This window comes from Saccostrea cucullata, unplaced genomic scaffold (genome assembly GCF_032062105.1).
Source record: "Saccostrea cucullata isolate Sc308-1 unplaced genomic scaffold, CSIRO_AGI_Scuc_v1 ctg468, whole genome shotgun sequence".
NCBI lineage: Eukaryota > Metazoa > Mollusca > Bivalvia > Ostreida > Ostreidae > Saccostrea > Saccostrea cuccullata.
Window position 1 is genome coordinate 448,268 of NW_026926068.1, and position 26,058 is coordinate 474,325.

Genomic DNA, 26,058 nt, shown 5'->3' on the forward strand with positions numbered 1-26,058 from the left:
AAATTCTTAAATATATTTAGTTAGAAACAACCAGTGTAAACACCATAATGAAGTTAGCCATGGATTAAAAACAGGAAATGGTATAGTGGGAAGAAATGGGTGGAAGGGGGGTTATAAGCTCTCTTGGGGGTGGGGTTAAGCTCTCCGACAAATCTTTGTCCCAGCTACATATGCCACAACAACTAATGACTGGTGTCTGGAATTAGTTTGTTTTTGATGGAGAAGACAATTGGGGGGAGCAGTGTCTGTACCACATACTAGTATTAAATACATACATGGGTGGTCATTACAGGATTAAAAAAAGTACAAAAAAAACTTTGGAACAATCAAATCGCATGGTAAGACTTCACTGTCTAGAATATTACAAAACTGCTATAGAAAATAAAGCAGGGATGATTTGAAGATTTTTTTGCTTATAGTCTAACCATGTGACTGCATGATTCTGAAGGCATCAAATCTTTTATTCATGTCATTTCAACAGAGGAGTAAAATTATTTGCTTTGCAAGATTCAGTGTTAAAAACGACAGAATGCTATTTTTCTCTTCAATGAGAAACACTACAGCTGCATGACCTTACTCATTTTTTCCTTCAAAAATCTCTCAACATCTCCCCCTTTTTTCCAATTTTAAAAAAATATTCAAATGAATAAGGTCATGTGATTTTGTTATTATGGTTACTAGACAACACAACACCTGAAGAGCAGCAGACAATGTGCAGACTGTAGAAAGACAGAGAGAGACCAAAAAATCAAGAATAAAATTGGGAGGGTGTGTGGTTGGAGCTACATTACCTCTATAAGATACGACTGCAACTGTTTTTAGAATAAAACAAATTCCCAGTAAAACAGGAATACAGCTCAACTGTATCTAGCCAAAATGGCTTCCCCATTTAAACCTAATTTGATCCCTCATCTCAATTCTGTTTGTTTCCAATTTCAGGAGTATCAAGAAGTCATTCATAATAAATATATCTGCTATAAACATGTTTTACTGTTGTAGTTCAAAGTGAAAAAAAAAAAATCAAATCCACAAATCTTAAAATGCACCCACTTAATCTTAAGAATGTTTTTTTCATTCCCAAAATACTTTATAAAACAATATACCCTATTACCAAGACTTTCAATTAACAAGAAATCAAAAATTTTAAAGGAAATCAAAAATTTTAAAGGAAAACTGTGTTTCAAACATTTCTGCTGCTGTTTTTCTATTTCATTTCTTAATTAGGCAGCTACTGAAACTAAAATTGTGTGAAAAAAAGGGTATGTGAATATCCAATATTAAGGGATTTTTGAAAGGACGGACTTAATTTGAAAAGATCATTCCTTTATGACACATTAGATAAAACCCATTCAATGTCTACAGCTAAAGTTTATAATGACATGAAATGTATATATTTTCAATCTATAAAGCGATGTGTTAGTTTTCAATCCAGCAAAAATGTTAGAAATCTACCATGCATCTGATTCACATCAATGAGTAAAACTTTTTTTTTTCAACACATCCACAAACACCCTGCATAATGCACTTAAAAAAATGCCACCTCTCATGCCAGTTGCATCAACTTTTTTTTTTTTTATTTTTGACCAAGCATGTGACAAACAACACATAATGCACAAAGTATGGTTTTGCTTGAAAATTGACAAACATACTAATTATAAGACAAAAGGTTTGCAATCCTTCTCTCTCTCAATTTGCTTCCCGGGCTTTACATATATATATTTCTATACACTGATCTAATCACATGCAGCCTAGAATTTAAGGTGATATGACATCATTTTAACACAACTTTTGGTGCTCATAGGTTTATGTTCCTTTATCTGCTGAAACTGACATTTTTTTTTTAATCTAGGATGAATTATTTTGTTTTATAACTTGGGAAAAAAATGCAATGTCATCTAACCTACAAAATCACTAAGAAATTCAATTTCTACACAGAAATGTTTCAAATCGTGCCATCTAATCAAGAGATGTCTTTCTCCTACTTTAAATATCTCATCAATAATGACTCCAGATGAAAATAACCAAGATTAACAAGATAAACGTGATTTATAGTAGTGTTGCCAAGGAGAAAGTGAACTAATGACAAATTATAAATCCTAATTTAATATCTTTTTTGAATCATATTAATTACCCGAGACATTTCTGTAGTTTACAATTTTTATACAACATGGGGTCAGCCACCTTAAATGCTAGGTTGAAAAACCTTCAAGCACCACATCTACACAAACTAAGACACTGGCTTGACAATTACATTCAGACTTCCACAAGAACAGACACAAACACACACAAAAACTACTGGAATTTGTTAATGCTAGCACTACATATACAGATTGGGGAATATAACACTACGGAAATCTTGCAAAAAATTGATTTAAAAAAATTATTCAACATGGGACAATATTCATAGTAAAATGCAAACCCATGTGTTTTAATGTCTTGGTACCTACCTCCGTTTCCTTCTTCGCCTTTTAACCTGTTTTTATCTTTTTTCTCCTTCTTTTTGTCTTTATCTCCTTCCTCACTTGAGGCGCCAAGGAGGGCAAAAATGATTCCAGTTTGTGAGTTGACCCCAACCGCCGTCACCAACATCTTCCCACTTCCTTCCATTACATGAGTACCTGTAACATTGAGTAAAATATATGCATAAAAATGTCTCCAAAAGTTTTGGGTCAACATTCCATATAGCATAGCTTTGTTTTTCCTACACAGTTGTAACATATAGTCATCTTAAACATCAATACCTTAATGTACGTCCTACCTATTTTTTTCATTAAAAAAAATTAATTGAAGAGAATATTTTTGAGGTTTATATATATTCATTCCTATGTTAATCTTTGATCTCCTATTGTGGCACCACCCACCTCCAGGGAGGGCATGATATTAACAATCAAGGCTTTGTTTATAATAATATGCAATCTCTGTTTCATCCTTGATGGACCATTTGTTTCAGTTGAGAAAATTTTTTTAAAGACATCCACCCCGTTTCTTTTCAATGTTTCAATCAAAAGGGCAACTACAAGTAGCTCTTCATCATGTTCATTTGAAAAACCATAAGATGTTTTGTGCCAATATAGATTAAATTGGTCTTGGATTTGAAGAAAAATCCGAAATGTAAAAAGATAACAGACAGACAACACATATTGATCAGAAGAAAAGATCACACGAGTCCTTTGTTCAGGTGAGCTAAAATAAAATCTATGAACTTCTAGCACAAATTTAGATAAATCATTTCTATTTTCAATCTAGAGAAATTTTTTGGTAAATGACTGTTTTTCAATAGATGAAACACACAAGATTTCATCTTTGATGTTATTTTCTCCGTAGATTCAATTCACCTGAGAACATCATGGGGTCAGTTTTGACCCCTTTCTTCACGTGGTCTGACTCTCCCGTTAACGAACTCTCGTCGACCTTCAAATCGTTACTCTGAATTAATAATCCATCAGCTGGCAACAAATCACCTGAAGAGAGAAAAAGAAACAAAAAAATTTTAACAGAAGTAATGAAAAATATCAAACAAGATCGTAACACTGCAATAGTATTAACAATAAACATCGCAATGAGCAATTCAAAAAGGCTGCTGTCGGCCCACGTGTGGAATTAAAACCCGTCATTTTGCAATTTTTGTAATAAAATAAGGCAGTTTCTGGAGACATCACATGGGACTTGGTAGTGCTTCGCTCACTGACAAATAAATTGCATTACAAATATGGATTTTCTCACACAACATAATGCATCTATTACTTTAATTTCCAAGTATTTGTCAGTTCTTACGATGCATTTTGGTGGAAAATAAATTCCAGGTTGTCATAATTTGTCACCTTTGGAAAACAATTCATTTCTGTTTAGAATGGATAAAAATAAGATATTGTATTGATATCTAAATGAAATAACTTCAGGGAAATTTTTTTATATTATTTATTGCCATTATCCAGCATCATTTCTCAACTGCATGACAGATGATTAACTGTCTTGCAAATTTCCAAGGTTTCTCGTTCATAACTGTTAATGTACTTTTTCCACAGGGTCATACATCTGGAATCACTATATCTATTCAATCTGAGGAAAGAAAATGTGTAGATTTCTTGAAATGCTTTTGAATATGTCTATATATATATATATTGAATTTTAAAATTGCTGTGAAAAATTTCTGTTAAATATTTTTGAATAAGTACATACAATAAATTAATCAAATGTGGAAAAAAAATTACCTACATGAAAATATGAAAATGATTTATTCATTGCATACACTTATCATGCTTATTCTGCCAAAAAAAAGAACCTTAGGTTATATTCATATAGCCATGTAGCTAACTCTATGGACCTCTCTCTTTTTTTATCAGTTTGTCTTTTTAAAACAACCTTATTAGTCATTGTCCCTATATGTTCTCATCGTGTAATAATCAGAATTTAAATCCCTGTACATGTGTTCAGTGCATAAAAAACATTATACCTACAAGTTGGAAAGACAAAATTCTCAGATTTGAATATCGTTTACAAAATATGCAGCCATAATATCGATACATAACGCTGTATAGACATTTCCACACAAAGACTACAGCAGACAATAAAAAGAGGCTTTCTTTAAGAAGCACTCGACTCAAATAATGCGAATGTAAAGCGAGGTTTGATTCATTAAAATCAATCCCCAACCTTCTTCTTTGGTAGATAAACCCTACATAAAAGTGACAGAAGCCATCTTTGTCTATTTATTAGTCTGTTGTAGTTTTCAACAGTTAATCCCATGGGACGGAAAATCAAATTCGGATTGAGCGGGATTTCGGGATCAATAAATTCCCATTCAGCCTGTTAGTAATGCCTCGTGTTATACTTAGAGTGAACTTCCGACTAATGCCTCTGTTTATATTGCAGTCAACGATTTAAGTGTGTTCCATTACTTCGGAATGAAGAGCAATGCCTTGGACAGCTTGCAGAGCTTTCTTGATTTGACAGCGACACTGAATATCACCATCTTCACTCAAGTCCACAAAGACATTCTCGTTACGCTTTGAAATTAGGACTATGACACGTCCCGCATGTGTATGCATAGCAGAACTTCCATTACACCAATAATATTACACGTATGAATAGATCCTATATGACTTAATCTGTTTATATATGCATAATTTCAGAAAACCTTTTTCATGAATAGTTCTTATAAAAAAATTGTAGTTTTTGATTTTGTAATGTCTATTTTCAAAGGTTTTTGAAGAAGTTAATTGAACAACTTTAAATGAACCAAAAAAATGCTTCAGTTAAAAAAAAAAAAACATCTTTCCCCTTAGCTCTTTTACAAGTCTTTTAGTAAAAACCAAAATTACCCGCATCTTAAAATGTACTAAGTCTGGGTCACACCTTCCTCTTCGCTTCTTTTAATTCTGACACAACAACCCCTCATTGCATTAAGTGCAGCAATTATTAAGTACTCTCAATTCAATTCTTTGGTTAACCTGAGCTTTTCTAAAGCAATTGTGTATTGGCATCCATCATTTTGGCTTAGAAAATTCAGGTTTATAGAAAAAATGCTAAATTTCAGGATACCCACTAATATGCACAGTACAGAAGTGTTTCTTCAAATTGATTCAAATACATCCTTTAGAAAAATATGAGGACAAAAGAGATGAAACATTATGATCCCAGTACACTAATGAAATCAAAACAAATATTTATTAATGTTCCACCAAAACAAAATATTTCTTGAGTAAATCTCAAACAACTCCACGTAATATCCAGAAAGACTTCCCTCACTTCTATTTGTCTGTTGAATAGCTCTTACTAATATGGTTCTATAGAAATTTCTTTGAACAGTTTTTTGACAATAAGAGAAACACTGTATGATGGAAAGGACAATGGAATGATGGAAGGATAATAGACGGGCATGATAAACACTATATGCCCTTGCCATTTTCATGGCAGGGCCTAAAAATACTTTGCATTATATGCCCGCCTTTCCTTGTGATAGCTTACCATATTTAACTTGAGCTATATCTCCCACCACAATTTCTCCGACTGGAATATTTTTGTCCTGTCCCCCTCGGATGACAGAAAATTGATGTTCGTGCTCGATTTTACTCTGAAGTCCGCGGAATTGTTTTTCTTTTTGATAATCGTTAAAAGCTGTCACTAAGACCACCACTACCACTGCTCCTAGAATGGCCACACCCTCGATCCATCCGGCCTCCGATTCCGACGAATCACTACCCTCCCCCTCCGCTAAAAATAGAACACAAAAAAAAATTACACACGAGGAATTGCCACAACCTTGCTCTGCTAAAAATAGAACCCAAAAAATTTATATTCCAGGTTAGCCTCATAATTATATCACCTTACATGTCACTGCATTTTCTTTTGCTTTTGTTAAAAAAAATTGTAAGAATACATATGAAATACATTTTAATTGATAAATAAACATATAAATACTTTCAAAATTTACTTGCAAATAGTAAAAATTAATTTCGAATGCATTGCAGTTTTGTTTTTGTAAACCTATACAATATGCAAGATTCAAGTAGCTTCTGAATTTCTACAGATGATTTGTCTTGAGAATTGTTAAAACTCCATCATATGTTATCTTTCTGGAGATAGCTACATTAACTTGACCTATTGGGTAAAATTCTTAATATGCCACTTTAAAATGATTATGATCTGAGATATTTAATTGTATTCAACTTAGCAGCAATTCACTGAATTTAGAGATATAATAATTAGAGGCAGTAAATATGGAACTGAATAATCACATTTCCAAATAAAGTGGCAAAAACCAACATTTATGACTATATATCACAGTGAAGTGCATCACTGGGGATATATGATATGCCCATCTGGAATAACATGATGCAATTTATATCTCTTTATCAATACTCATAGTCACAAACTGTGATCCTGTGATTTGCAACTATACCATGTAGACTGGAATAAAATTACAGACTAAAAAGGTTAAAGATGAATGGACAGGATTGCTCATATATATGATATATATAGGGGGGGATATGAATTTCATCTCTTTCTCTGTGCATAAAGGATCTTCCATGGATTGTGGATAGATATGAATTCTTATCCAACGAGACAATTTTATTTCTGAGCCTTCACTTGGCAAGGGGATAAAACACACACAAGTTCAATTTTTGGCTTTAAAAAATCAAATCAAATCATAAAACATGGCCAGATTCTTTTAAACTCATTTGAAAAAGCTATTTCATATTTTACGTAATTTCACAATATGTAAATCTACATTTGACTTGATCAAATTCAGGCAAAAAACAATTGTCATCACAACTGTGGATATGAAAACCATATCCTAAAAGCTATATCGACTCTTTGAAGAGTGAACGTGATAAATTCAGATTTATTCTATCAAGAAAATTAACTGGCATATAATCTCCAGTCATATATATATATATATATATATAGGTGGTTGCTAAATACAGAAACATTTCTATAGAAAATCAAGAAGATTGTGTTTCAGATCAGCTATCACGCAAACCTTAATTTGCCTCTATATACCTATTTCTTGAAGGGCAAGTTAATATGAGATTTTAGACTTCCAGCAGCAATATCCTACACGAATATAACAGCAATAAATCAATGTGGGTATAAATCGTAAAGTATAGGAAACTTATTGGACTTTGGGTTCAGTGTTTTCTGTGTTGCGTGTTATTAGAAAAAACACTTCCTCTTTTGCCGACTTATTAAAGTCCTTGTTGCTGTGGCATCCACAGGTTCAGTTCATTTGACGAGATTGTTACGTCGAATCAATAAACAGGAAAAAAAACAAATGCCGTACATCTTTTCCGCCGTAATTCTGTCTGTTTAGGTAAATTAGTTTAGTTATTGACTGCAGCACTCTATATGCTTGTAAACATGGTAAACTTAAGTACAAGACAAGATGCAAGGATTGGACCTAACATGGTATATAACTTTGTTTGTCATACTTCAGTAACTAGCTTAGTGATGGATTTCAGTTTTTGCCACTAGTTTATCATGGGGCTAAAAGTGTCCTTAAAAATTTATGACTGATTACAATACATAATAAATATTTTCTGTCAAAACATGCCTATACACTTTAAAAGTAAGACTATGAACGATACATTGGAAGTATATTGGGGAAAAATAACCAAAAAACTTCCTTCTGGTGTTTTGTTGGTGCCGCTATCTATCATAAATTTTTCTAGTTCATTTATAATAGCCTATGATAAACAAAATTGAAAAAGGGTAATCATTTTCAAGGCCCATTGAAGGTCACAGATTTCCTTGTAACTAGTTTTACGGTCTATCATAACTTGTTCTATTGGACTAGAACCATCAGATATATGTGACAGGCAAGAAGAAAATTCAAGGCTAGACAAGGAATCAAACCCAGGACCCCTTCTATCACTAGTCAGGTGTCCTAACGACTAACCTACCCTGGCCAATATCCAGGATCAAATCCCAAACAATAATGAACAAAATTCGCTTCTTGCAGACCAAACCTTTCAATTTTTTGGTATCAACTTTGATCTATAGCTGAAATGCCACTGCCAATCAATCAATCAATTGATCAGAGGATTCATTATGCACTCACATCTGGGGTAAAATGATAATCCTAATGAGATAAGAGCAGCTACAATAAGAACAATAAGGGTGACGTCCTGGATGGCCTCCCACACCAGTTGGAGGAAGGTTTTGGGGGGTTTGGGAGGAATCACATTGGACCCAAATGTTTTCCGCCGGTCCTCAAGGTCTACTGGGGATCCAGAAATACCTACAAGCAAAAAGTTAACAGATATTATTCATATTCAAAGTTTCACAAATGGTTTGCAATGAAACACACAGTAATTTAAACATGCAAATAATGAATTGATGATAGCAGTGAAGTGACTTTCATTCTATTTGGCTTAATATATTTATATTGTGAATGAAATATCTGTATCAAAATTTATAGATTCAAATGTTTCATCCTTTACTTCTCAAGGACATTGTCTTTAAAACACACACTGATGTTCTATATCAAGAAATGTGATACTCATAAGAATTTTACCAGTTCTGCTTCTCAAAGACCTTGTCTCAACCAAATAAATGCCGTTCTATATCAAACAATCTCTGATACTCATTAGAATTTTACCAGTCTCTTCTCTACTTAGGCTACAACAAGTTCTCTGGTTGTGACCAGCATACTGATTCTCAGTGGTTAGAGCTCTAATTATAGGCTTGATGGATTGACAGATTCTTTCACATACAGAAGACGCAATCAAATTTAAAAGCACTGGACTTCTGTAAACCCTTGCCTGGCTGTCTGAATTAGGGAAGTAAATGAGCAGACATTTCTTTTCAACCTGTGCCAATCTCCTACTAGCTCCTTATATTAATCATCGTTCTATATAGTCTTTTCTGCATCTCACCTTCCAATAAACCAGATTGAGGTGTTTATTAAAAGTATATTAAGTAATGACGAAAAAAAGAACGCCATTGATCCAGACCCAAAAAAATTTTCATTAAAAATAATCAATGCGTGTTTGGCTGGTAGGGAAGTTTCATTAATGCAGCGACTGTGACAAGCTTTGGTAGGAACAATTGGGTTTGCAAGAAGAGTCGATGGCTAATAACGAACCTTGAACAATCATTAGGACACTAGCCCCCCAAACACTTCCTGACCAGAGCACCTCTCTCTATCCCCCAGAAAAACTCCTCAACTCACTTATACATCACAAGCCAGCAGGGATTTATTATTCCGATGGAGAGCGTTCCTTTTTTCTCTCCAATCGGTGTGAACATCAAATCATTAGAGTGACAAATTGATAGTTAGGGTTTTTTGCCTGGTTGCATCATTTTAATAGCTAGATTCTTTATGACTAAACTCCCATAAAACGACATTAGATAATGAAAAGAATATCAATATTTTATACTGGAAGACACTTCTTCATATATCAAATATCTAATTTAAATGCAATGTTTAAAACTTGTACATCATCTTTTTGTTTTTGTAATTAATAGAAAGGAACAAAATTTTGACTGCATCAAATTGAAAGCCAAATTCTGATATTAAATGCAATAACCATTTTAATTGATTTTTACCAGTAAACTTGAACGTTTTACACAAACAGTAAAGATCACTAACAAATCAATTGAAATATAAGACTGCTAAACTCAATTGAGCCTTAATTGTATAAAACATTTACTAGGATAAAATATTTTGTTCAACTGATTTACTAAATCTGTGACCATGAGATTATAAAGGGTGTCATTTTTTTTTTCTTCTGATTTTCCAGTTTTCTTTTTCTCTGCAGGTTTTCTGGGTTCATAATCAAAACTTATGAATTCCCACATGGGAAATAAATCATATAGCATGAATAGACTATGGCCAAAGAAAACTCCTTTGGATCCCAGGAAGTGAACTAGTTTGTATCACTACCTTGACTTGGAAGAAAAAATAGAGGCTGACAATATATCAGTCATATTACATGTATGGTTATAATGGGGAATTCAGAAAAATTACGTACATTAACTTGGAAGGCAATGCATGAGAAACTTCCTGCATCTTGGAATTCCAGTCCATCACATTTCTGACAGGGGGGTTATCATCTCAATAGGTACCTAAACAATTTGGTTTTACTAGATGTTTGATGAGAAAATATTCCTACATTATTTTATTTCTACATCCTTGATACACTAAACCCATCAGAGCCCTGCCAGAAAGTGTCTAGTTTTTTCAACACATTTTGCCGTTGAGGAGTTTTGCTGTACAACCAACATGCCATATGTCTATACACAAAGTGGAGGTCAATCAATATATCAAAGCATGGAAAAGAAGGCAGGGATCCAATGCATTCAACCAACACTATAATTATAATTTTTTATGTATTGTTTTCAAAAATTTTTGCTACTAAGGCTAGCTTCCAAACACACTGAGAAAATTTTGGTTTTGAGTTATTGTTTTGTACTTTGTACTACAGGCTTCAAAATCACTAACACACAAGAGAAAATTCCTTATACCAGCAGAAAAACCTCCAGAGAACTTGCTTGGCCATCCTGGTTTGTAAATTAATATCCAATGTATACATAATGTACTCCTTGATCATTTCTACCACTAGGTTGTGCTATGTCTATGACAAACAGCAAGATGATGTGAGCATGTGAGCATGACCTTATAATCGACGAGAACAATGTTTACACCAACTAATTTACCAAATTTCAAATTATGGAAAGATTTTTCAAAGGTTTAGGTTATTTCCATATCGAAACACTGACTTTGGGGGAATTACGATATGCTCAGCATTTCACCTCTTGATATGAGACTGGCAATATTGTATAAACGGTTATTTTCACCTTGCGTTATTTTAGTCCTTTCGCACTTGCAAACAATTTTTGCCCCCTTAAATTTGCCCAGTCATAGCTCTGTTTGAAAAATTATGATGTCTTTTTTGAATTTACCCTGTTTTAAATTTATCAATCATGAAGAGGGCAAAAGGACCAGAAACAAAACGAGAGCAAAAATTTCCCTGTATACAGTAACTGCATAATGACAGACACATTTTGATCCTTTTACCTTCGTTAGGTGAGGTGTATAGTTGTTTACATAGCTCCAACACTCCGCCGTACTTCTCCTGTATGTACTCGTAGCCTTCATGTTTGTGGTGCTCCATGATTTTACGGAGATCCATCACGTCCAGCCCATAGTTGGCGTCCCTGGGCCGGGACATGCCCAATCCGTCCACCTGGTCCTCCGACATGATTGTCAATTATCCCACTGTGCCCACGTCCTAAAAAACACAAGGATGCATTGTTAAATCTATTGGTTTCTCTCAGATATTTGGGCTTCTTCTGCGACAATATATACTCAATCAATGCACTTGTTACATCATAAAACCGAATATTTTTCATCCATAATTAATTACCTTAAAGTAATAATGCATTGTAAAAAATATCACTCGCATTAGAGAAAGCAATTATCAATCTACCGTAGTTGTCATTTATTGGACTAAATGAAACATGAACGTGAGGGACAAATTGTAAGACTAAGCATTACAGTACACTGTGTTATTTTTAAATCTCCAAGTTTCTGAGTAATGAATAGATAGAAACACAATTCCCACAAATTTCCATTTATTTGAAGATGCAGAGATTCAATCTTGGATGAAGTGATCAACTGGTGGAACTTAACAAATATAGATCAAAAAGTTTTAAAAGTCAAAACTTCAAAATACTGTCTCCTACACCATTCATCAATACAGAAGTCAAGTTCATCAATTGATTTCTCCCCATAGATAGATCATAAACAACTTTGTGACGCCAGTCTAACTAATGCACTGTAAGCACTAATATTAAACTTGGTGACATTAAACACTTTTCCAATGTTACATCTCGCTCTGATGCATTCATCAGTGTACAGTTATAGATCATTCTATGAGGAGCAAGTATAAACATGTCACAATCTTTTGAGAATTGATGAACTTACAATAACTTATATATCTATTTCACCTGACTAACGACACATGAACTGACAAGAGTTCCGTCATCAGCTTCATGAGTGCACCCTTTCAAGTAAGCTAGCTCCTCAAAATTTTTGCATTACAGTGGTGGATTTAAGCTAATCACCATCCCCACCCCACTTAAATTTCAAAATTCAGTATCAATCATTCTTGGAAAATTTTCAGACCCCCTCCATCTTCCCTTACTAGATGTTCGATCCTTTCCTACACTGGGTCCTTGGAGTCTGACCATGCAGACATGCAGTACACTACATCTGCATCGGAGGAAGGGAATGTGGAAAGGGGCTATCTGATACAGAATTCCATGACATGGAACCTCTTTACTATATAATCATTACTGTTAAAGCTGAAATGGACCAAACCTATAGGAACTCTCTCCTGTTACCTCAGAAACCACAGGAATCCATACAAACACAAATACTTCAAGATAATAAGGAAGAGTGAAGATGTAACCCAAAACACAGAATTCTCTCAGTACAATAAAGTTAACACTAGGTCAACAGCCTCTCAAGTAGAAACATATAATACAGAAAGTCCCCACCTTACAGGAATATCTAACGTTTTATGTCTGTGTAAGTGTTTGTTGTCCAACATACAGTTTATATTACAATACCTTTTGTCACAAAGTGGAAAGGAATGCTAATACACAACAAGACTCAGAACCCGACACTGTACAAACATATGCTTCTTATTCTAGCTACCAAATAACTCATATGTTACTCAGTGTGCATCAGTCCCTGTTAAAAAACTCTTTTCAGTTTCTGGCTCCCATACAAATGTACAGTACGATTTTACAATATTTTTTTACACTTGATTTGATTCATTTTGCTTGTTTGATAGGTTCAACGAATCAACATCTTAACTTGTAAATATTAATGCAAGTTTCCTGATCTCCATTACAAATTATGCACAACTGCTGTAGACAAAATAGCAAATTCAACCACACACTAATTTAAAAACTAATGTGTATCTACTAATTGCAGCAATTAATCAGGGTCCATCATCCAGATGAGAATACATGTACATGTTCCGATAAGAAACATTTTAATTGTACCAGCTCAAAATGAACATTAGATATACATCTTTTTCACAGTGCATGCACTTTTTTTTTTTTGCCTTGCCAATTTTACGTCACTGTAAATGGAAGATAGGGCGGAAAAAGTAAAACAATATTACATCACACGTCATAATGGGGAGGGGAAAAAAATTAATGTAAGTATATTTACAGTAAATGTTTCCGAGAATAAATTTAACACAAAAGTACACAGATGCATTTTAAATCATGAACTGGCATTAAAAAAACTGAAATTCACCTGACGTCAACAAACCATTTCCAAATTTTTCCACCTAACCTGCAAAGGATTTTTCTCTTTGTCTTTTAATATTCTAAAGCCATTGATCTTCAAAAATAATTTGTGAAAAATTACTGTTTAGCCCCACAGACAGTCATGATTTTCTTGAAAAATGTCAAAAAATATAACTTTATTTACATAAATCTTTGTTTAATCTGTTCAACTGGTGTAAAATTCCTCAACAGGTGCCTGTATACAATTAACCACTGCCCTGTAAAACAGACCTACAGCTAACATACATCCCTACATATCAGCCAGCAAAACCTCTCCCTATACTCAGGAAATGTAAAGATTTCTGTGTAGGAAATCACTACACGTGTATATGAACTTTTTAAATACCTATATTTAAACATAATGTAATACATGGACTCTGAGATAAAAACAGTATTCACACAAGCTCAAAAGTCAATTAAACACAACAAGTCAGGAGTCCAGCAAACACAGATCTCTAAAACATTACATAGGGGATTAGGTGCCATGGAGGACTGAGCATCCCCTGTCAACCAGTCATAACCCGTGTGTAACAATATGGCCTAATAATAAGTATGAAAAAATGTCAGTAAGCATTTGACTTAATCATCAATTATACTATATATAACATTTATAAAATATTTTATTTTACATGTATTTACTATTTTCATTTTATAGTTGGTCATTTGTGTACCATAATTTTTAAGTCCTACAATAAGTGGAGCAAAAATATTACTGAAAATATGTAAATTATGTATCTTAAAAAATGTATGTATTGTATAATTATACTGTATATAATTTTCTCTCCCTTTCTTTCTGCATAACAATAAGCTTGTATTGCTTAACAAGCGAGTTTGACGCCTTAGTGTGGAAAAAACAGCATAATGTAAATCAATGAAAGGTGTCTCAAGCCCTCAATCCATGGCAAGTTTTTTAAAAAGAAACAAGTCATAGAGTTTTTAAGAAATGCTAATTAATGTTATTAAGACACGACTACATTATCTAGAATTTTTACCACAACCTTGTGAAAAATAACTTACAATCTGTCATCACAAATGAGTTAATTAATCCATCACTATATACATTCCCTAGTGAAATCACTAATACATGACCATGTAAGACACCTACCATACATACACATTACATGTATGTATCCCATTGATCTTAGGGACCCTATATATTACATACCTCTCTCTCTCTATTATGATGAATCTATGTATACACACAGATATGACCCTTGAGAAGAATGACAATTGAAAGATAGCCGTTTTATCGTCTTGAATCCTAGTCAACAATCACCAGGCAATAAAAAAAGCACAAATATCAATACACAATCCTATTTATGTCTCCGATGAAACCACATAAATGATGAAAATACATATCATCTAACACTCCAGCCTGCCTGTTACATGCAGACATAAAATCAACCATCTTATTATAATGTGACAGAGGTCATTCAATCACGGTAATTCAGTGTCCAAACAAGTTCAAAACCCTTGTAGCAAAATATAGATCTTGATGCATTAATAATACATACATCTACTGACCAAACATACCCTAGCTGTTTCTTCATGTTTGTTTTGATTTGTAAGCCTTCTATAATTTCAAGTTTGGATTTTGACAGCTATAATTTTGGTCTGAAATCATAAACTCAGCTACATTTAAAACTTCTATGATTTTAGATAATTGCATCTTATAACACTGTGAAGAAAACGCTGAAAAATAATTACCTATCATTTGAATGTGTATACCCTAAAATCATCCTTATTTTTGAAGTACACGAAGAAGCATGATAACAACATTTATTTACCAGTTCATGATGTAAATATATGTCAATTGTTACCTGCATATTATCCCGCCGAATTCTTCTCTACTTATCTATATGCCCCCACACTACTGCCCTTCCTATAAGTTCAAAAATTTCTGGGGGGGTTTTGTCTATCCATCTTTTACTGTAATGCATGTTATGGATACATTTCCATGAGAAATATGATTGCTTAAGTGAACAAATCAATATGAGAAAAAAGGCCCAGCAAATGAAGCCTCCGAGTCCAGAATCCAAATATAGAAGGGTTATTAATGCCAGAAAAATGCTCTAACGACCAAATACTAAGTAAATGTCAAAAAAGTTTTTCTTTACGTAATAAAACATCACTTGAAAATCAATGCCCCAAGTTATTCTGGGAAAAATATATTGGATTGGCACTGCGATGTCCCCCTTAGAGCTCTAAATACCGTTATATAAGGCATTTGAGCTAGCTTGACCTCCCTGTACTAGAAAGAGACAGACAAGTAGAATCTTCCATCAGAACACTGTTACAATAGGGATAAAAAAATCTAATTATATACAAATTCTTGCACAATATCAATTCTCTCTTTCAACAAGAACCCTAAATTAACTGCTAGATAACAAAAGCTCCCTCCCTTTGATCATATTGGATCAGTAGATGTTGGTCCTGATTATGCACACAAGCAACAGGTAAACATTTCTCCTTCACCAATCTTTCCTGCTTTATAATCAGAACTTCATCAAGGAGTTAACATTAGTCACAGCAGCTTCAGCAATCCTGTGTCAGATCACCAGCCCTCCTACACAAAAATTTCACTGAAACAATAAGCAGATCTCAATCTGTTTTCAATGTGTTCCCCTCCCCTTCATGTACTTTTAACACTGATTCTTATCATCCATTAAATTCCATTTATAAGTTGACGCAAACTATAAAAAACTCCCAAAAACCAAGTTAGACATGAAGGTCTTAGTAATAAACTTAGTTCATTTCCCTATACCACATGTACAGAGGGTACATAAAAATTTTACACCTTGAACTTGCAATTCTAACATGTGTCTCACCAAAGTAATGTGTAATCAAAAAACATCTTGATCTATAGCCAAGCTTATTAAATAATGTCATGTACAATGAACTCAAATTTACTTCCTCTCCATAAAATACAATCCACTTGATCTCAGCAATGTGTATTAAAGTGAAAAAAAAGCCTTGAGAATCCAAAATGTCCTTGAATGCTTGATCATCCTTTTTCCATGGCCGGTAAACAGACCCGGCCAAAACAAGCCAGGAAAACCCCCTGTCAAGACCTTTTTTCAAACACCTAAACATGTCGGTGTCTCTGTTTTTTAGTGTATACCCTAAAAATGTAACATTATTATGCAAACTTTTTGCAGAGCAATTGCAGAGAGGTTGACAAACAACATACAACTCTTAACCAAGTTTACAATCTCTTCAAGCAGAATCTGTGACCTTGACACTTCCCTCCATGGAAAAAATAAAAAAAAACAAAAACATTTCTCTCTATTGAACATGGGTTTAAATTACAAGATTATTGTTGTCAAAAGAAAAAGCCATAAGTCTGGCATTATCTGAAGTAGCTGCCAGCGTGCATAAATCAGAGAATTCCTCATTTTTTCCCTCTCCATGCTACACGGTTGCATGCAAGTGCAAAGATCTGCTTAATGCATTTCCCAATATGAATTTGTTTGGAGTTTTCTGAGTTATCATATGTCACGTAATGTACAAATTACAAACATGTGAAAATAAAAGTTTTTGTTAGAATTAACCAACCATTTGAATGTTCTGTTGTGATGTTGTATGCAACTGTAAGTCTATGACATTAGTGCAATATTCTATTGTATTGTCCATACGGTACTTGAATTTCTTTGCACTTTCATGGACAGCAGCAATTTTCTTCTTCACATCAGCACCTTTTCAAATTTATTTCTTACAAAGCAATACCAACATTTAATATTTTAGTCAGAAGAAAACCAAGGAAGGAGCACAGATCACACCCAGACTCTCAGACAATGGACACTCCAACCAATGCAGATAAAGTTAAGATTTATAGCAAAGTCATTCTCTCTTTTTCCCCCCATAAATTAGATTTCTTATATAAATGAGTAATCATTTTTCCTTCGATAAATTTTGTAAGTTGCTGATGGTGGCAATAGTTTTAAAGAGCATGAAAACATCAATAAGAGTTCTTGGCATTCCTGAACAAAAGATAGCCTACCTGTGCTCTATCCATCAATTACCTGTAAAAGAAGAAAAAGAGAAACACATTAATACTTCACAACAATTTGTTTCTAATCAAATATTCTTCCAGAGATCAAAGAACATTCATTAAGTCTTATCTAGAATAATTTTTTACATGTTGCTGAACTCAACGGCCTCAGGCTTAAGATTCCCTGCAGAACTACACCACTGTAGCATCCATAAACAAGTGTTTCATATTTCCCAGCTTTTTTGTTAATTAGTCACACCAATTTATCATGGACGGTGTGTGAGATCCATTTTTTTTTCCAGCCACATAGCTTATGAACAAGTGTTAATGCCTAAAAGCTTCTCAGCTAAACTTAATTTTTGACAGTTTCTGGCAATTAAATTTTGTTGGCAAATAATAACATAAGCGAGAAAATTGTCTGCAACTTGAAATTTTTCATAGTTTAATATCACACTTGTTTTAGCATAAGAACTTTCAGCAAAACTTAGTTGTATGAAATTTTGTTTTAGGAATTTTTATTAATGAGAATTTCTTTTTAAGAATCCAGTTTCTTTTACTGATTAAAAATCTCTGGTTGGGGGGGGTGGGGTTCAAGGTCTCTGACAGTGTCTTCCTAATAAGTTAGTTTTAATGTGTATTTATTGGTTCTGAATCTTCATGCTCTGTGCAGATCATAATTCAAAAGCAATTTCAAGGTTCGTGGTCCCTCTGTCACTCGAAAAAAAAAATTTGCTCTAAGGCTTGCTGATGATTTTTCAAATCTACATTAAATCAAAATACAAACAATTTTAGCTAACCTTGAAGGAAAAATCTGATACAGAAAGTCTTTAACTTGACAAATTTAGTCATTTATCATTGTTAGAGTTATCTCTCTTAACAGGGGGGCCGTTGAACCTTAAAACAATGAGTCTCTGTCCTACTGTACCATTTACAATGATTTTATTTCAAACACATACACCATGATGCATATTTTATGAAAAAGAATGAATATCATCAAAGTCAGACAACAACAATAATATAAAATCAATTTAATGTTAGCAAGTTCAAAATACTAAGGGGCAATAACTACATATACCAATCTCTTGAGCAAAACTATTCTCTCTCCCCATAAATTTGTGTCCAATGTCTAATGATTTGATCTAACATTTTTTTTTTTATCCCAATTCAATAACAAATGCAATCAACTGCTGATTTTCAATGTCTGATTATCAAGCCTTCATGACTATATCAAACTTTCAATGCAACACTTTTAGAAGGTCCATGGGGAATTGATTAAAGTCTAATTTTGAACATGTTGAAAGCTAGAAAAATACTACAAGATTAAACAGTAATACTCCTTACTTTCCCATCCCACAACCAATGAACAAAAAATTGAGCAATAACTTTGCCTCACACACATTTACTATATTGTGACACTGCATAAGCCATTACAATGTCTTCAGCAGCAAAATTTTTTATCCAACCTGACAAGGTAACTCTTTTCTAGGCCTTTTTTGTATTACTTCACAAGTGAATCCCTCTGTCATGGTTCAAACCCTTCCTCTGCCAAATCTTCCTAGTGTGAGGCAAAAAGAAAGAAGTATCACAAACAAAAAGTGAATTTGACTGTCATGGTTCTGATCTGTCCTTTGCCAAATCTTCCTTTAGAAGTCAGTGTATTAGCTTCTTAGTGAGGCAAAAAAAATAGGGAAAGAATGACTTAATGATAGCAGATGAGAGCCCCCAGTTCACTCAAGCATCCTAAACACTTGGCAGAGGACAGCAGATACAACAAGTACATTACATACTGATGGCTTCTGCTCGCTGGAGGAATTCACAGAGGCAACACAACACTGCTCAAACCTTGTCTTAGTTCATTAACAATACCAGATTTACTGTGGCAAGAATATTCTAGAATGTCAAGAACATAATCATCATATCTTGCATTTAATTCCTGATTTTTTTTATTTGCAGTTATTTGCACACCTTGACATTTTGTTAGCTGCATGCAGCCCAGCAGTAATAAGATTGCGCAATCAGATTTAATGGCTTGCAAGGTGCATCTTGAAAATTATATATTTCTTTGGCCTTTCCCGACTAATAAAACAGCCTACATGGGGTCTCATTTCAAATGAGGACCCAATTTAAAGCCAAGGGTTTGTCATTTACACAAGTCCCTGATTCTGCATCTCAATCGACTTCTGACATCTTCAATATTGACCTCTCTGATGACTCACTGTCTCCACACTACAATTTTGAAATTGATACTTATAATGGATAAACATTCACCTGTCCTCTTAAAAATTTCCATACATAACCAAAACACTTCATTTCTCTGATGGACTTATACAACCTTTGCCAAAATCTTCATGTCAGCTAAAAAATTTCAACCATGCTTGACATACTTTTTTCAACTTTTTTTGGGCCTCATTTATTGCTTTTCTGCATTTCCTTCTCAACCCGCCCCCCCCCCCCCAACACTCCCATATCTGCCGAGTACATTGCATTCCTTCGCACAATGTCCTCAATGACTAGGGTTAACCAGCATTGTGTGCTATCTTTCAGTATTAGTTGTAGTTCTGGTTGGCAATGAGGTCAATTCCACTGGTGCAGCAGTGCAAGTTAATAGTAGATTTGGCATCGGGCCCACTCAGAATCCCCATTAGCTTTGACAGAAGCCTATCTACTGTTCTATGTAGAGCTACTGGATTCCCTTCAGTTCCATCAGCACAATGCTATAGTAAGCACATCAAGTTCTTCTTTGCCCATAACTATTGGTGTTTGTAACATCTAGCTTGTAAGTTGTTTTAGGACTACAATATGCTAGTATGGCCTCTCAAAGCTTTAAGAAACCATTTTGGGGATTTCATTATACATATACATGTTATAAGCTTTTAATTGTGAGGTGAGGGTCCTATATACACACAGCTTTAACTTTCCCTCCCTAGCTCTTATTTAATTTTTAGGAGATCATATTAGAAGACAGGACACAATCATACTTCTCAAAGTAAATTATTGGAGACAAAAGGATATTCTTTCCCTCAAGCACACAAAAGTTTTAGTGTATACAAAAATATGACCAAACAATAAATGAACATTTCTTCAGCTTGGCTGACAGACTTATTCAGCAAATTTGCAATTAGGGCAAGCAACTTTTTTTCAGATTTGAAAACTGGTATTTCAACCCAATAAAATAAAATTTATGACCAGATGATTCATGGTGAAATATCTGCGGGGGAGACAGGGTCAAAGGAATTTTTATTCACCTCATTAAAACAAAATATATAACCATTGTTATCTTAAACAACATAAATAATTTGTTATTCACAATACCTGACTTTAATTACCCATTGTTAATTCGATGTTTAAACGCATCAGTCCACAATTGATTACCAATACAGGTGGAATATAAATCACCCTAATTGTCAAGATTGTACTTATGTGACTCATATATATTCCTCAAATGTTGATATCTTTGTCTATGGCAAAGGTACACATTTTCAAATAAATTAGATTTTGATAATAAATTAACATTAAAAACAAATTCCATGTTGAATTTTCTCAGTAGCAGGCACTTAAAATGCAAAAATTGTGTGCGTATGTGTTTGAAGGGGGGAGGGTCTTACTGATCTACCACCGACCTTTCATGGAGGTCAATTGCCAGACTTCAGTTTCACATTATATTCACCGATAATTTAACAAATTTACATTTTGGCACCTAACACTTGGTCAATGTTAAAATCAAATTGAAGAGGAAGCTTAACTTAACCTTTTCAGATTCAAATGATAACAGGGGTAGGCAACTGCTTCTTGGGTCATCAGCACTTAACAGGGCAAATAGACCCACATACATGTGTGTTTATTAGGTGTTTATCATCCAATTGAGCACAATTCCTATCTCACATTAGATTCTAACAGGTGTAAAGAAATCCCCGCTTCTTCCTGCCTCCATGTTTTCATGTTCTTAGGAAATCTTGAACTCTAAGAGCTTTTTAATACTGGAATGTTTAGAAAAGGGCCTTGTTTATTTAGTTTCCCCCTAGGTGTACAAGATTTCCGGGGTGCCATGCTTACTTCAGTGTTCTTGTCAAAACCAATTTCCAGCCCGAGATGAGAATTTTTAGTGGGAATAAACATTACACAACAAATTTCTAACAGGGGCCCTCTGGTTCCTCTCAGGCTTTCTGCATCTAAAGAGGTAGTTTGGAGTCTTATAGTGGAATAAGCCATGTTTAATGTTGCTGCTAGTTGTCAGCTTTATTGGGGAAACACAAGACATTGATGGGCAGAAAACTGTGCTCTGTTACACAAGTCCTTTACAAAATACCAGCACAAATTGAGATTTATTGAAATCAATAAATTGCCATACTCCTTGCAGCTAAACTATCCAATTTTATCCAATATGCTGATGAAAACATAAATAACCCGAAGTTTTGTCAAATCAATTTCCCAACTCCCAACTGTTTTCCAATATGTGAACTGAATTAATGTGTCCTCAGACTAAATTTCAATTAGATATGGAAAATATTTACCAAACAGTAATGATGACTATTGACTTTATCACAATAATAAACTTTGACTCCAGGGGAAAAAGAATATAAACACAGGAACTGCGCTTAAAAAAAATAATCTGTTTTACTTGGTGCAAGCGAAATTTTTTAAGGATGTCAGGTAAATGCATACATATACTACATAGGAGATTATCATTAATTAAACATTCGGATTAACTGAACGGGCTATCAACTGGCACTAACCTTAAATAACCTATATATACTAGCCTGTAAGTCAATTCTCTTATCAGTTGTATTTTTTCAGATTCTTTTGGAGAATGGTGCCATTTTCCACTTATAAAATGGGTGTTTTTTCCAAAAATCTTTGATCTTTAATTAACAATTGAAAAATACACATTTATTATCTCAGTCTGTAAGCACATGTGGTAGGTAGCTTTAGGTCTTTATTTCCTGCATTTCAATTAAGTTTAAAAATGTTTATCATTATCATCAATGTTATTACAAAATTACTATTGTCTCTTTCAGAAACAAACACACAATACGCTGGACAAAGAGTTTTGGATCAAAATTTAATTAACTCCCAAAAATCTGACTTATAGGCAAGTATATATTTATATATACACAGTTCCTTCAAAACCTGTGGGCTCTGCTCAAAACATTTGTTTTGCAACACTGCATATAAGCTAAGTCCATAGCAGAATCCCCTCACTACTGAACAATATATAATTACAATCCTGCTCTCCAACAGAAAACAGGGGAGTTTTTATCAAACAATCTGACATTTTCAGCATCCAACCTCATCAAAGGAACCCCCTACCAGTGCCTGAAATAACATTATAAAGCCCCTGTTTCACACAAGGCTACCGTTTCCTGGCCAAGTAAATTCTTTTTTAAAATATATCGGAGGAAAACTGATTCACCATGGGGATGTTAAATACATCAACCCCGAAATATCAATGGGGATAAAAAATAAAAGCAACTCACCTAAATAAATAAATCTGTTGTGATTTTCTCTATCGCTCAGCATCCACTATCCATCACATGGGGCCACCATTATCTATAAATAGAAGCACAGATTGGTCACGGAGAAATGCCTGCACACATTGTAACCTTGAAGCAGTGTCCTTCTCTCTCCTCCCTCCCCTCTCAATCAATACACACACTTTAGCTTTTGCCACTGAGGCCCACTGTACATTTTCTCTCCCTTTCTTTTCTCTCTCCGTTAGCGTAAAACTGTGTATTCCACAGTAATATGGTGGCCTGATCAATAAACTAGTGTCAATTTTAATCAATCTGTAACCGATGTATTGGCGGTCGTTTGACTTGCCCAGCAGATGCACAAGACTGCCACTGATCTTTTTTTTGGTTTTGGCAATGTATCCAGGTCCCGACACACAAATTCCAAACTATAACCAGACACGTGTCAGAAATTCTCCCACATCAAAGAATAATCACCATATCATTAAAACGTAATCACCAGACACAAAGTCGATCTGTACAAAATCACACACACACTCTCCTCTATACCGCCTCTATATATAACATCCCCGTGATCAGTCAATACAATTCTATCAACCGTGAAGCAGTCCCAATGATGAACGCTGATGGATGCAAAAAAACAAGTCTTTTTGGTGAATCTCTTACAAAGGACTTGACACAGACAATCAGGTATTCCATGAGGTGTGGGATTTTTACCTAAGTTAATCCAAACAGAGGCTCCGGGGACCCGCCAGGAATAAGCATCAATTATGCAACATAATCAATGAAGGAACTCTCTTATTACCACATTCTACATCCTCTATACCATTACACTCTGTAGTCTGCATCTCAGTTTAACTTTGGACAAGTAAGCAAAGAGGTAGGGGTGGATCCAAAGGACAGAGGAGGAGTGGATATTGAAAGAAAACTTAGGAGTGGACATTGAAAGAAAACTTAGGTGTGGACATTTGAAAGAAAACTTCACATAGCAGGCTCAATATCCATCAGTGAAATTAACTTTTTGTCAATATACTTTTGCTACAAAATGTGTACATTTACTAGTAACTTGAGTTTAAAATTGATACAAAGGTAAACTTTAAATTACTATACAATCATAGGACAGGAGATTGAGTATTCACACAACCTGTTGGATTCATCTGAAATTGATGTACAGTATATCATTTACTACAAGCAGTTTCAAATTTGAAAATCATGCATTTCTCCATCATGCAAGTAGACAAGAATACATCTGATTCAATATGTGATTTCACTATTTTTTTAAAGATTGAAAATGGACCATTATATATGAATGGGATGGTAATCATTTGAAATTGGGGATGAGGAGTAGGGGTAATATAGTACACATTTCTAATAATAATTTAACACTACTTAAAATAATCATACTACATAAATTATTATGCTTCCTTCTGTCAGTAGGCGTATAAAACTTCAATGGCTAATTTAAGACACTGTTTCCCTTACCTTTAATAATCTATCATTTAATAATCCATTTTCACTTCCTCATAAGACAGAAATCCTATGCAGCTTTAAATTCCGTGTGGGAATAAAAGAAAAAAACATCCCTGTGCCTGCTGAACAAGCATGAAAATAAAAAGAAAAGAAAACCTCCTAAATGATGGCATATATGTACACATGAGAATCCTTGGCACTACAAAAGAAATGTGTATGTGTGTGTGTGTGTAACATGTGTAATGAGACTTCCAGAACAAGCACACATGCTAATTCCTACGTGAATCTGGCAGCCAACCCCCATTTTATATAAATAAACCAACAGAATCGCTCATTAATATCATAATGGTGAAAAGGTACGAAACTTATCCTCCATCACCATGACAACACAATATGCTTTTTTCATGTCTGTTACCGTTGGTTATTTTTTCTCTCTTTTTGTTAGATCTTGTATTTTTTGTTCATTTATCATCTGTATGTATATTAACTGTCCACACAGCTGTGGGAAAAAAAAGAATTCATATCTGATATAGTGAAATAAGCCTGAATATTGACATTATCGCTGGTGTATATATTATATTGGAATATTTAGAAATCTAGGCTTTATTTTTTACATCATAAAGCTAATGCTACAATGCAAGACTGTAAGAACAGGTGATAGCTATATAGCTATAAACTTTACATACCTGTATTACTTAGCAATAAGATGGATTGTACTCAGACTCTGGGCTCTCACACTTTAAATTCTGGGACCTGGACCAGGAGGGTCCTAACGAATTAAGCTATAAATTGAGTTTCAATGTTTTTCATACATGTGTGTTTTATGGTCCAATTTAGCATTCTTCATTGAATGTAATACTGAGTACTTACTTAGTAATTATGTTACATCTCAACTATATATACAAACTATAAAGATCATAGAATTATCTCAGAATCCAGGTTTCATTTAAATATATATGGACCATTTTTCTCCCAATTTCTTTCATCTAGCTACTTTAAAGATGGTGTCAAAACTCACAAGATTTTAAAAGTCAATAGAAATTAATGTGTTTAATCCCGTGGTTCTGACTAAAAGCAATTCAATCATAAAAACTCAAGAGAGACTATACATAAATGAAGAAAAATCTGACAGTATTTAAAATGTTTTTACGTCACAGCAAATCAAATAGTGACTCACTAAAGCAAGCCCTCTATCAATTTTTTTTCTTCTGTGTAAAATGTCTCAATCAAACATGACTAATTTGTAACTATACTGCCTCCTCTCTCCTTTACATTGATTTCTCGACTCGGAATTGATACAAATAATGGCTCCATTGGAAG

At 34.1% G+C, this 26,058-nt stretch overlaps 1 protein-coding gene across 8 annotated transcripts in view; it reads right to left on the reverse strand.

Annotated features, from left to right (window-relative positions):
• LOC134270668 (plasma membrane calcium-transporting ATPase 2-like) overlaps window positions 1–26,058 on the reverse strand; it is a 53,717-nt gene that overhangs the window by 21,322 nt on the left and 6,337 nt on the right. For 6 of the 8 annotated variants that reach the window (XM_062752911.1, XM_062752909.1, XM_062752908.1 and 3 more), the window contains exons 2-8: window positions 23,275–23,347; window positions 17,810–17,831; window positions 11,522–11,735; window positions 8,561–8,740; window positions 5,968–6,213; window positions 3,336–3,461; window positions 2,448–2,618 (exon numbers count right to left, since the gene is read on the reverse strand). In XM_062752911.1, the coding sequence (XP_062608895.1) occupies window positions 2,448–2,618; window positions 3,336–3,461; window positions 5,968–6,213; window positions 8,561–8,740; window positions 11,522–11,705 (907 nt within the window). In that variant the 5' untranslated portion in view covers window positions 11,706–11,735; window positions 17,810–17,831; window positions 23,275–23,347. Of the gene's footprint in view, window positions 1–2,447; window positions 2,619–3,335; window positions 3,462–5,967; window positions 6,214–8,560; window positions 8,741–11,521; window positions 11,736–17,809; window positions 17,832–23,274; window positions 23,348–24,750; window positions 24,922–26,058 lie in introns of those variants that run through there. The other 2 variants (XM_062752905.1, XM_062752907.1) reach the window with 2 other exon arrangements.